At 43.7% G+C, this 13,226-nt stretch overlaps 1 protein-coding gene across 10 annotated transcripts; it reads left to right on the forward strand.

The window, feature by feature from the left end:
• Positions 7 to 12,917, forward strand: LOC110408486 (cyclin-dependent kinase 11B). 10 transcript variants are annotated; one of them, XM_021417223.1, is made up of 19 exons: positions 7 to 157; positions 254 to 369; positions 793 to 917; positions 1,530 to 1,668; positions 1,799 to 1,929; positions 3,000 to 3,122; positions 4,167 to 4,265; positions 4,367 to 4,501; positions 5,249 to 5,314; positions 5,893 to 6,068; positions 6,354 to 6,444; positions 8,453 to 8,574; positions 8,780 to 8,885; positions 9,474 to 9,595; positions 10,050 to 10,157; positions 10,692 to 10,808; positions 11,094 to 11,242; positions 11,416 to 11,605; positions 12,076 to 12,917. In XM_021417223.1, the coding sequence occupies exons 1-19, from the start codon at positions 47 to 49 to the stop codon at positions 12,166 to 12,168; spliced, it is 2,319 nt and encodes a 772-aa protein (XP_021272898.1). In that variant the 5' UTR covers positions 7 to 46; the 3' UTR covers positions 12,169 to 12,917. The 10 variants fall into 10 exon arrangements, with proteins under 10 accessions (XP_021272898.1, XP_021272901.1, XP_021272900.1 ...); XM_021417226.1 differs by having other exon boundaries at positions 5,899 to 6,068; XM_021417225.1 differs by having other exon boundaries at positions 4,370 to 4,501.

Consider the following 13,226-nt stretch of genomic DNA (forward strand, 5'->3'; position numbering starts at 1 on the left):
TTTTTTTTTTTTTTTTTTTTTTTTTTTTTGGGTTTTTGGAACTCCAATGGGTGATGAAAAGGATTCTTGGAAAGTGAAAACCTTGGATGAAATCCTTCAGGAAAAGAAACGAAGGAAGGAGCAAGAGGAGAAGGCAGAGATAAAGCGCATGAAAAACGTGAGTGCTCGGCTGGGGCTGCGCGGCCCTGCCCGCTGCTGCTGCTCCAGAACTAAGCGTGGTTTGGTTCTACCCCTCCTCGTGTTTCTGCCGCAGTCGGATGACAGGGACTCGAAGCGGGATTCTCTTGAAGAGGGGGAGCTGAGAGATCACCGCATGGAGATAACGATCCGCAATTCGCCGTACCGCAGGGAGGACTCCATGGAGGACAGGTACCGCCCGGAGAGCAGCTCGGTTCCCTGAGAACGGAAGGGTTAACACTGGAGAGCGCAGTGCTGCAAAGAGCTGAAGGGGCAAAGTGGAACTTGTCGAGGAGTTTGATGTTCTGTCCCGGCTGCACAAGGTGCTGGGGCAGCTCTCGGTCCAGGCATCGCGCTGTGCTCTGTGCCAATGCTGGCTGCTCCTTAGTGAGGTGGTATTTTGCTTTACGTGCAGTTAAAGCACCACGTGGTGCTTTCTGTAGTGCAGCGCTGATGCTTTACTTCAGGGGTGTTGTGGAAATGAGGATATATTAATAAAATAGGAAAATAAGCCTGGGGTTGTTTTTCAAAACGGAGAAAAGGGAAAGTGATGTGCAGTCTGTCAAATGGCCTGTGTATTGTCCCTGAGCGTGTTAGTTTGTGTCCTTATTGCAGGGGAGAAGAAGATGATTCCCTGGCTATAAAACCACCACAGCAAATGTCACGGAAAGAAAAAACCCATCATAGAAAAGACGAGAAGAGGAAAGAGAAGCGGAGACACCGCAGCCATTCAGCAGAAGGTGGTGGTACACCTTGTTAACGCTTCTGGGAGCTTCCCAAGGTTGAGCTCAGCTGGTGCTATGGAGAGAGGACATAACGAGAATGACAGACTAGAGAAATCCTGTCAAAGGGATACGACTAAATATGTTGAATTTGCTTTCTTTTTTTTTTTTTCTTTAATTGCGTTTAATGCCCTTCTAAGAGTGATAGATGCATGTCTGTGCTTGAGGGGGCAGCAGCCGCTCTGGGACAGGGACAGAGTTTGCTTTTACTCTTGGCAGTCTGTGAAGCTTCATTGCGGCCTCACCACGTCAGGGAGACGAGCTATGGTATTTGTACCTGAACAGGAAAGGACAAATACCATTACCGTGCCACTAAGGGAGCAGAAAGTCTAGAAACATCCACTTTGTATTCCTGCTGCTTACAACCTTCCTTCCGATTTAATGCAGGCATTTGTGCGAGCTCTTACAATTAATGCCCTTTCAGGTCAGGTTTTTTTCCATCAGGGAAAGAACAGAGAGCATAGGAATATGTAGAAAGGATGAAACCTAAGACAGCTTCACTTTTTTTGCAAGTAGGAGCACAGCAGATTTTGAATGGTAACTCTCCAAAATTCCTTTTTGCCCGTTCAGGGAAACACGCCAGAGTGAAGGAGAAAGAACGGGAACACGAGCGCAGGAAGAGGCATAGAGAAGAGCAGGATAAGGCCCGGCGTGAATGGGAGAGGCAGAAACGGAGAGAAATGGCGAGGGAGCATTCCAGGAGGGAGAGGTACGTCGTTCCTGACAGCGAAATGGAATTGCCCTGTACTTGGTTACAGGAGAACAGTTCTCTTTAACTTGATGAGTTAATTGGTTACCGAACTGCACCGTAACAAAAGATAACAACAATTATTTTCTAGAGATCGCCTGGAGCAACTTGAGCGAGAACGAGAGAGAAAGATCCGAGAGCAGCAGAAGGAACAAAGGGAGCAAAAAGAACGAGAAAGGCGAGCTGAGGAAAGGCGTAAGGAGCGGGAGGCCAGAAGAGAAGGTATCGGTGTCTGAATGCTGCTGGGACTTACTGCCTGCTGGGGGGCGGTGGAGGTGTAGAAAGCTTTTCTACTTAGGTCAGTGCCAGAACTTAAAAGAATAAAAAGAATAAAATAGGGTGGGAAGTCTATCTGGAAGAGAAATCTTTGAAGTCCTGCACAGGGAAGTAGAACTATGTCAGATGCCAGGAGTGCGCTGGCGCTGGGGCTGGTCGGTAAGTCTTTGTTCGCCCGGCTTCCTCCAGGAACGGTTCGTGTGATCGCTGTGGTCTCTGTGTGTGTCCGTGTGTCACGACTGCAGTTGCTTCTGAACTCTTTGGCTGAGTCTAACCCAGTTTGGCAGAGACTGAAGTCTCAACGTTAAGTGTAGTAAACTTGCGGGAAATAAATGCTGTGGGGACGGGGGTAGATTGTGTAAGTACTCCAGCCGTGTACAAGGCTCATGGCTTGCCATCTAGGTTCAGATCATTTTTGTTTGAAGGACCTCTGTCTGTCCCGACTGTCAGAGGCAAAAATCAGACCCGGTTCCTGTGCTCAATTGACAAAGATTGCTCAAGAGTAGCAGAAGTCATTGTATTTCTCGCTGTTCTTTCTGGTTCTGCTCATGCTGAACAGCTCCGTTTTGTGCTTGATATTTACACTGGTCTTGGTCTCAATTTATCTAGCCTTCCATGTTAGCTCTTTATTGCTCTGAATGTTCTGTCAGCTCCTTCTAACCCTCAGCTGTTTTTATTCCTTCATGCATCTCCCTGGTTTGTCCACTTCTCTCTTGCCTTAATGCCTTAGGTTTGGGTTGTGTGCTGTGTAGCACAGGGGGCATCTTGCATCTGCTTGCTAAGTATGGCAGCACCTTTCTCTGTTTGGTCCAAACCACGTAGCATTGCGCATGAGGGAAATCACGGTCCTTTGCTCTCCTAGGTACAGTTAGGTTCCGCTTCCACCCCTCCCCGTGACCATTTATTTTGTAAGGAAAAAGGAAAAAATATGCAGAGCAGGTGGTTGCGGTAGACTGAAGCGTTCTAATTAGGGCAGGGACGTTTAACAATTTTTGTTTTGGTTTTGTTTTCACTAGTTTCTGCACACCATAGAACAGTGAGGGAAGAATATGGAGACAAAGTGAAAATGAGACCCTGGAGTCGCAGCCCATTACGACAGCAGAGAGACAAGCCTGAGCAAGCAGATAGCAGGAAACCAGGTAGCATTTGCCACCTCAGTGTCTTTGCCTGGGGGCTAGCAGCTGTTCTGGGGTAGAGTTTAATTTTTAGTATTATGCATAAATATCCCTGGAACCATACAGAAAGTATTGTTCACTTCAGCCATGGTGGCATAATCCTGGAATTTTTGAGAAGGGTGGCAACGTGCGCTGTTTGCTAAAGCCATGCTGGTTTTATTTCTTTGCAGATTGAAAAGGGATTGTCTGTACTAACTCCAGCTGGATTTATTCTTAGGAAATAAGTTACCTTAAAAAACCACCTTACAGGGAACTATCTAGTTTAAGCATCACCAATTGTTGTGTCGTAGAAGTAAAGCAGTGCTTAAGGCAGTATTCTGGTTAGATGGTGAGTTTTGTTTTCTGAGATAGAAAATGGTCCTTTCCATGCATAGAGGGTCCCAGCTGTGAGCGGAGAACCTGCACAATTGGCATAAAAACGTCCTTGGTTAAAGAAGAAAAGCTCTGTGTCTGCTTTGTTCATGTGTGTAGCTGTGAAAATCGTTGTAACTCCGTAAGGTAATGTGCAATCAGCTGAGATTCCAGGCGGAGGCAGGCAGCGAGCCCTTTGACCTCATGGTCTAATCAGTCAACATTTATTTGCATATGCTGTGTCACGCTGATGGACTGCAGTAGGAACACTGATTGCAAGTGCTGTGTGAGTGTACATTAGTGGGACTCTGTGTTGTGGTCATGTTTGTTACCACGTTACGTTTGTTTTTTTTAATACATGTAGAGAGGTGTGGGCATAGGTCATGTTTTAAATAAAGAAGTCAGCACTGCACTTTCTTGGCTGTTGATCCAGCACCACTGCAGTTTGGGGAAGCTGTTTGGCTTCTGAGCAGAATATGAAATGTTTTGGTTGCTCAGTATGTGTATATATATACATATATATATATATATATATCAACATTCAGCATCAATTTAATAGCCAGAGAATGTAGATGATGTAGATGTCTGGGCATTCAGGGTCTTAAAAGTAGATGCAAAATTCAGTTGGCATCTTGGTTTTGATTCTTATGGTCTCAGCAGTGAAAGAGGAGAAACCGGAAGAGAGAGACCCGCTCTCAGACTTACAAGACATCAGTGACAGTGAGAGAAAAACAAGCTCAGCTGAGTCTTCATCAGGTAATTAAATGCAGTGTAGCAGATACTCACTGTACAGCTGTCTGCTGAGGAAACACTGTTACTAGATAGCGTATCTCATGACATGTGTTATTGTTCCTCAGCAGAATCTGGGTCGGGCTCAGAAGAGGAGGAAGAAGAGTCGAGCAGTGAAGGATCTGAGGAAGAGGGAGAAGAAGAGGAGGAGGAGGAGGAGGAGACGGGGAGCAATTCTGAGGAGGTGTCGGAGCAGTCAGCGGGTGAGTAGCAGAACGCAGCGCCTAGCGTGGGCCGGGGGGCTCTGCTGGCTTTTCTTTGGTTCTCATTTTGTGTTGTTTTATTTGAATGTTTTCCTTTTCTCCTAGTCTAGGATAGGCTGAGACCTCACAGGTCAAGATAACTAAAAAGAAAAAAACAAGTACAAGTCATATTCTATCCTTTTGTATAGAGGTAATACCAATTATTTGTCTAAGACGCCGGATTAGAAAACTGAAAGCCATTTTTGTCTTCCTCAGTGGTGTAACACCAAGAGTTTAAATAACACTGTGTTGCACAGTAACAAATACTCTGTAGAGAGCACTCTGTGTGGGGGTGGTGAAATACAAATATCTCTGCTATTTTGAATCGTTTCAGTTGCAAATGCCAGATTTTTTTTTTTCATGCTTGGTACAGATATTTGAACATAATAATAATTTAAAAAAAGGTTTAGTTAAGAAATGCTAGAGCCATTCCTATCGTTATTTAGTACAAAGGCACGGCAGGCTTCTCTGCCTGGGTGTATTTCTTTACAATCAATCCAAATTCCTAGGCAGACATTCATTCGTCTCCCTGCCAATGCTGTTGAGTTTGAAGAAGCTTTTGTTTTGCAAGTGCAACAGCAAATATGATGTCACTAACTAGATAGTGGTGAGAAAGGCGTGATGAATTAGGAAAGTGTTGGGACAGTGGTCTGCATTGCAAGGAGCTACAGAGATGTTGATTCAGCTGAACTTGATTCTGTCTTGCAGAAGAGGTGAGCGAAGAAGAAATGAGTGAAGAGGAAGAACGGGAGAATGGGAACCACATCCCAGTTGGTACAATGCAAATACTGAATATATAAATTGGCTCTATTTTTGCAGTCAGAACTATTTCTACAAGTATTTTAGATGTATTTAAGCTCTATTTGTTGGTGCAGTTTTGCCATCATTCTGAAGGCACAGTGCGTTTCACAGCTTAGAGGCGTTACGTCAGAATTGGAAATCTGTCCCAGGGTCCAGGTTTAGAGGGAATCAGATCCCAGTCCAACGAGGAAATGTTTCCTTCTGTCTCATGTTGGGCTTCTTGTCTTGTCCTCTCACCGAAAAAGCTTTACAATCAGAATGGGAGATACTAGGTCACTTTTGCTTTTTCATTCTGTTAGTGTAAAGATTTATTTTTCTGGCATGCTGTGTTCATCTGAAAATTGCGTGTACCTGACGGTAACCTGGAGCGTGTGAAAGCAGCATCTCTGCAAACAGGAGAAATGAGGCTTCTCTCCATTGATCTTCACTTGCATTCGTTGCATTCCTTCTATCTCATAGCAATCAGTTTCTCACTAACCTTATTTGTCTGACGCTGAACTTAACTGTTCCAAAGGGCTCCCTCCTTCCACGACTGATTCTGACTTTTAAAGTTACAGAGTCGAGATTCGATCGCGATTCAGCAGGCAGCGAGGTGGAGGAAGAGGAGGTGGGGGAGGGCAGCCCCCAGTCCAACGCCATGACGGAAGGAGACTACGTTCCTGACTCCCCAGCCTCTTCCCCTATTGAACTGAAGCAAGAGCTTCCTAAATATCTTCCTGCACTCCAGGTAGAGCATCGCTTAAAGGATGCTTGGAAATGTTACAGGCAAATGGGTTTCATTAACACGAGAAGCACGTTTGCAGTAGCATTTATGCATGAGTCGATGGACAGAGTATGTCTTGCTGATTCATTATGGCAAAATACACGTTTGTGTGTGAAATATCTACTTCTCTTGCTAAATTGTAAGTGTTCCCGTGAAGTTGCTTAGGTTTGCCTTACGTCTCGTTAAGCAAACGAGCGCAGCGCTCCTGCAGACACGTGAGGAGTAAATGCTCTGTCTGTGTTTCCTCAGGGATGCCGAAGTGTGGAGGAGTTCCAGTGTTTGAACAGGATTGAGGAGGGAACGTACGGCGTGGTGTACAGAGCAAAAGACAAAAAGACTGGTGGGTATTGTCTGCGTGGTGTGAACTAAGCACTGTGTCGTAAACGTGAGCGTGAGAAACGTTTTGCTCAAGATGAATGTTACTGTGACAGCTATTGCCACTCGTGGGGATGGGTTTGAATTGTGGGAGCTGTGATTTGGAGCACTTGCCTTATTTGCATCTCTTGGAAACTGTGGAATGAGCCCTCTTCATTACTCCCCTCGTTATTTTGCTGTATTGAAGCAGTTGGTTGTGTTCAGGTGTCACGCGTGCATCTGCTGTGCGGTGCATTTCTGCAGGCTGTTCTGTTGCATCACCTCTGGGGGAGCTTTATAAATTGCAGCCAACATCTCAGTGACTTTACAGGACATGCAGAGGGAGGTGTGGGGCAGAGTGAGAAATACAGCTTGAGTTCTTGTCACACGGATTGCATTTTAAGCACAAAACTGATGCTCTGTTTTGTATCAGTCTTCTGTCTTAAGAAAGGGGGAAACTGTAATAATTTTTCTTCTGGCCCATTTCTGCTTCTGTCATGTGTATAGATTCAGATCTGCAGTTGTATTCAAATCGTGGTTCTGCATCTGACATTAATGAACAAAATCTCTGAAGTACTTTGTTCCTTTTCAGGGATAACATATGCTTTTTAATAGGATATAGATTTTGACATAAGAGTTTTGCTTGCAGCTATTTGAGTTCAGAATTAATTTCTGTATTGGTCATGACACTGTAGAACTGCTTAACTTGATTTCAGCTGCTGGTCCATTAGGCAATTACTTCTGGTTTGTGATTTGCTGCAGTTAACGTGGTCGGTTGGTTTGAAATAAGCGTGCCACTAGGTGCCCCTCTAAGCACAGCCACTGGTCAGAGCAGTCATAGAAGCAGTGCTTTGTGTGCCATGAGGATATACATTAGTATGTTGTTGTGGAAGGGATTTCATGTACAAGTGGATTTATATTTTTAAAACCCCAAACTCTTCTGATGTGGTCTGTAGCAGTAAGCATCTTGTGGAAGCGACTGCGTTTCCTAGGAGGAGTGCAGGAGCCAGCATGAGGTCTCTCGTGTGTCTGCTTCCATGCTCAAGTGGAAGAAGTATTTGGTTGGATGCTGTAGCAGAAATGGTGACATTAGTGCAGCTTGCCTGCTCCCTTGGAAAAAAATAACGTAAGATACAATCTGTTCTTTTGGCTGTGACCTCAGCTTCCCCCCCAGCGTTGCCATCACTAGTGATATGTTACTGTCCTGCACGCTGGTCGCTTTGAAAGAGAGTGAAGGCACAGTAAATTACATATCCACAATTTGAAATAGAGGTGGCAGATGGTGAAGAGAGCCCGTGACAAGAACTGTGTTCCAGAGCCGACTTAGCCAGCATAGTGGTTATCCTCAGGTCCAGCTGACAAGCTGTGATGTTGGCAGCGGGGTTAAATTCTGGATGTCTCTGTTTCTGTTTGTTTTAGAATTACGTGACCTTTTGATCCCATCTGGGCTGGTTTTTCTGATGTCACTCGTTTACTGGATAACTGCCATCAGCTCCTTTTTCTTTTATTACCTTCCCTGAGGCCCGCCCTGAGGCTGACATAGCTGTTACTCTGCAGTAACTTGCAGAAGCAGATGTACTGAAATAATTTCCTTGGGTAACGTTTTGGGTAGCACCATGGTTTTCAGTTGGGTCTTTAAGGAAAGGGGAGCTGTATCCGAGGCATTCCTGTCACATCTCCCAAACTAAGGGGAGGACTTCAGTGTTGAATAAGCTTTATATTTCGTGTCTTTCCAGGGGAGTTGTGTTAGGATACACTAAAACCCATGACGCAGCTTTTGAATTGTTCTTGTGGGTTTTCTTAGCTTTCTTTAAACTTGGCAGTCTGGTTTGGTTTGGTTTTCACTCTGTTAACGCAGACTGGCTCTGCTAATGTGTCAAGTAATGGTTTTCATTCCAATTAAAATAGCAAAAGAACACTGGGAGACCTCTTGAATGTATTTTATTAGCTGTGTGATGGGGAGTCTGCAGCTAATAATCCCCTTTTCCTTGCAGATGAAATCGTGGCTTTGAAGAGACTGAAAATGGAGAAGGAAAAGGAAGGCTTCCCCATTACTTCTCTCAGAGAAATAAATACTATTCTGAAAGCACAGCACCTAAATATCGTCACTGTCAGAGTAAGACCAGCAACCTTCCATTTCTGAAGACTTTTGTTCTTGAAATGTTGCCTCTGGGCTTTTAAAATGCCTTGTAAAAACGCTAGCATTCCTAGCAGAGCTTGTTAGCATACCACCCATAAAACAAATAGGCGGCGCTTGTCTCTGCAAAATTGGACGTGTTGCAGAATAAGCTGTGCTTTGATCACTTGTTTTTGTGTTTTAGGAAATCGTTGTAGGCAGTAATATGGATAAAATCTATATCGTTATGAACTACGTGGAACATGATCTCAAGAGCCTGATGGAAACGATGAAACAACCATTTCTACCAGGTACCGTTTGCCACAGTCTCCTCTACTTGTCAGAAATGGAAAACTGACCTAGAAAGACCCCATTCCCTTTGGGCTGAACTGACATCAGCGGACTAGCTTGTGTGATGACGTACACGGCCCTGGAATGTCCTCTGAGTGTTCTTTGGAACAGGGACTCCTGCTTTCTCACTGTCCAATTTGATTCTACTGATAGAGGTTAAGAGAGGAAGGTCAGCTGGCAGTGCTGGTACTTACGGTGATGATAGGCTGATGAATCCAGCTGGCATGCTCGGGGTGAAATTGAAGTTCAGATGTGAAATGGAGAGGGGAGTTTCCCCTGTGAACACTGCGTTTTATTTTTGGCCAGTTCCTATGTTGAGAAGCATTAATTTCTGAGCATTATTTGGATGCATTCCAGCTATCCAGATTCATGTTACTGTATTGGCAGCTCTTTGGGTCTGTTTTTGTTCTGTGACACATTTGTTATTGACATCTCCTTCCCCCCCCCCCAACTCCCTCCTTGTTCTCTAATTAAAAAAAAAAAACAACAAAACAGCTGAAGACAGATTTCTTCTTTTAAATGTATTTGTCTTTTTTTAATCCCTTCAGGTGAGGTGAAAACCTTGATGATTCAGTTGCTACGAGGAGTCAAGCATCTTCATGACAACTGGATACTTCACCGGGACCTGAAAACTTCCAACCTGCTGCTCAGTCATTCAGGCATTTTAAAAGTAAGAACTATATGAAATACACCATGCTTATGAGAAATTCAGTATTGCAGAGTTACACTGCGTTATAGTGATGTTAAGAGCTGGTCAGAATGTTGTGCATTAATCTTTAAATGTATGAAGTGTCGTTCCTAAAACATACGGTTGTAAAACAGTGAACTTTGTAATAGATGCAGAGACTGCCTTGCCACAACTCTTAAGATATCTGCTAGAATGTGACTAATAAGCCTGGTATGGAGAGTGCTGAATTCCTTATAGCACAGTTGGAAGTCGGAACGGTGTTCTCTTCCTGCTGATGCAGCACACCAATGCATGACAGTGCCATTTACCTTCTCTCTATCAACTTCCCTGTGGCTATTATTGAAGGCTGGGGGCCGTGCAGTGGGCAGTACATATTGGTGCTGTCACGTGGTATGGTCAATGCAGATAACATTGCTGATAACTGATTTTCATCCAGGTTGGAGATTTTGGATTGGCCCGAGAATATGGCTCTCCACTGAAGCCTTACACGCCAGTGGTCGTCACGCTTTGGTACAGGGCTCCGGAGCTGTTGCTTGGAGCCAAGGTACGACTCGCTTTATTTTACTGGGAGCTGAAGGCTTGACTTTTCAGACTAACTTCATCTTAGAATTCAGGAACAGAGTATAAGGATGCTTGATTCTTTATATTGATTTAGGAGTGGAAATTCTGAAACTTCAATTTTACTTTTCCCAGTAACAAAGCTAAAAAGGTTTTGTCTTCCTCAGAGGGTGGGTGGGTGACAGGTTGAGCTGCTCTCCTTCAGGTTGCTGCAGTGGTAGCACTGCTGGACTTCTCGGGGATTGGTGGGAACTGTCACTGTCGTTAAGCAGCAGGATTTCTTTGTCATGGTGTAAAATTTCTGACACCAAAGAGCAGAACAAGGGACTATGAACGTTCTGGCAATGTTCCCTTCTGGTTACCTGTTCTGTTACGGAAACCTGGGTGAAACCATGAGGGGTCTGGAGAGCTTCAGTGCTGAGAACCACACAAAAAAAACCCCAAACATTGCACTATCAATCACTAAAATACCTCATTAAATTATTTCACTGGTTTTATAAGGTATATTATTTCTTTGCAGGAATATTCAACAGCGATAGACATGTGGTCAGTAGGGTGCATCTTCGGAGAGCTGTTAACTCAGAAACCGCTGTTTCCAGGGAAGTCAGAAATCGACCAGATTAACAAAGTTTTTAAGGTAACACTTTTAAAACCTTTGCCTTCTAACTGGCTGGTTTTAGAGGCAGGTGAATTAGAGCAGTAAGAAAATAGAAGTGCTTGTTACTCTTCGACAGAGTTTCAGCCTTAATAAAAGGCTCACTACTTTGATTTTCTGTTTTACAGTATCAGTGGTAGGCTAAGATCATGGTTCGTATTTTATCTGTTTTCTCTGGATATTTACCATCTCCTGTAGCTAAATAATGAATAAGCAGAAGGACTGCACTCTAGAATGAGTTTATTAAGGAGACATTTTAATTTACAGGACCTGGGTACTCCAAGTGAAAAAATCTGGCCTGGTTACAATGAGCTGCCAGCAGTAAAGAAGATGACGTTCACAGAATATCCCTATAACAATCTGCGCAAGAGATTTGGAGCGCTCCTCTCTGATCAGGGCTTTGATCTGATGAACAAGTAAGTGCTAGCTTCCGGGGTCCTTGGGAAAGTGTGTTCATTTGTTACACTAGTTGTAAAAAAGGACTTGGTCCTGAGGAATTTATACCTTTGAGGCTAAAGTTTTTCTTCTTGCTGCCCGACTGCCTCTCTTATCCTCCCCCTAATTCATTGTCTTCCTCAATTCTTTTCAGCTTTTTGACGTACTACCCAGCCAGAAGAATTACTGCTGAAGATGGTTTGAAGCACGAGTATTTCCGAGAGACTCCCCTTCCTATTGACCCCTCCATGTTTCCTACGTGGCCAGCCAAAAGTGAACAACAAAGGGTGAAACGTGGCACCAGCCCTCGACCACCCGAGGGAGGCCTGGGGTACAGCCAGCTGGTAAGCATCACTGCCTTCCGCTGTCCTAAAGCAAAACAAAACCGTCTCCTTTTCCAGTACTTGAAAAGAATTTGTAAAGTACAAGGCTGGTGTTCTTTTCATGAGTGGGAATTGTACTGCCAATTTTGAAGAGAAAGCTGGCCGAAAAACGGGCCCTCTTAAGTAGGTACAATCTCAAGTGCCTTAATTATTATCAGCTTCTTATTAGCAGTTCCGTGTCTCAGCACAGATGAAATGACACTGTCCAGTCATTGTGCCTACCGTAATACCAACTGAAAGAGCATGAGTAACAGTCTGCATTGAACTTAGCTATGATGCCACTAAATCAAGGATTTACTTACCATCTTCTCCTACAGCTACTTGTTCTTTGTTGTTGTTTTTTAATTTAGTTTTAGGCTTTGATTTTTGCGTTGCAGAGGTGAATGTGTGTGCACAGACACTGATAAATGAACTGTGTCTGTTTTCCGCAGGGCGATGATGATCTGAAAGACACCGGTTTTCATCTGACCACCACGAATCAAGGAGCATCTGCTGCTGGGCCTGGTTTCAGCCTCAAGTTTTAGACTCGGTGTGAAGGGAGAAAAAACGAGAAGCAGACACGTGAGTGGATTTGTGAGTGCCCCAGTTCTGTTCTTCACGTCAGGGAGACTAGATGTTTTTCACAGGGGTAAAGTCAAATGTCGTCCCAGATTCAAAGACTTTTGCTGGGTGTGGAGTATAACTGCTGCATTCCATTAGAGGACTGGAATTAACAGGAGAAGCCAAGGATCGTTACAAAATTTGACAAAGGAGAACTTGAAGTACAATCCTTGAACCGTTTTTTTTTCTTTTTTTTGGTTGGTCTTGTTGTTTTCTCCTTGTAAATTTGTAGAATTAAAATACATTTTTAATTGTTTAACAGCGTGAAGGATGTCATTTCTTCACATGCAGCAAACGTGGATGTTGGTGACGTTAACTCTTCCAGAGTGGAAACTTGAGGATTTTTTTTTTTAATTCCTCTTTCCTCCCTCAGTCTGTGCTGACATTGTGCGTTTTGTCAGTCCAGCAAAAGAACCTTTATATTTTTTTTAAAGTGAAGTAAGTTCTTTGTGTCTGAGTGTAGCTGTTTGGTCAAGAAATCATTGTGTTTAAGCTGTTTCTCTCCTGTTTTGTACCTTGGAGAGAGCTAAGCTGGGTTGGGCTCAACACTCACTGACGTTTTTGGGTGCACTACTGCTTTGCTGTGTTGTATAAATGTATTTACAATGGCACTGGAGCAAAAAATGTACTATATTGTTTTATAAATCAAAAAAAAATTAATATTGAAGCTTTATTTTCTAGAGAAACTTCTTTTAAAAATGTCCTTTTCCCATAAAAATAACAACTTTTCATTTTGCTGATTGTACATTGCCACATTCCAGTCTTTTCTCATAAGTGTCTTCTCAATCTCTAATCTGTAATGCTATCATCCTTTTCTGGGACAGGAAGATTTGGAAAATACCACAGTGTTCACACAATCAGAACTGGGCACCAGTCCCATTAATAGGCATAAGTGATGAGCATTCCAGTCCCTTGTAAGAGACTTGTTTTGGTGGTGGTGGTGGTTTTGTTTTTACTGGATGAAGACCTTGGACCTGCTCTT

This window comes from Numida meleagris, chromosome 20 (genome assembly GCF_002078875.1).
Source record: "Numida meleagris isolate 19003 breed g44 Domestic line chromosome 20, NumMel1.0, whole genome shotgun sequence".
NCBI classification, from domain to species: Eukaryota; Metazoa; Chordata; class Aves; order Galliformes; family Numididae; genus Numida; species Numida meleagris.

Bases quoted from the DNA above. Each gene is read 5' to 3' on its own strand.
- LOC110408486 (XM_021417223.1), top strand. From the start codon at position 47: ATGGGTGATGAAAAGGATTCTTGGAAAGTGAAAACCTTGGATGAAATC. The intron at 6,069-6,353 runs GTAGAGCATCGC...GTGTTTCCTCAG, and splicing joins AATATCTTCCTGCACTCCAG to GGATGCCGAAGTGTGGAGGA. The intron at 9,596-10,049 runs GTAAGAACTATA...ATTTTCATCCAG, and splicing joins GTCATTCAGGCATTTTAAAA to GTTGGAGATTTTGGATTGGC.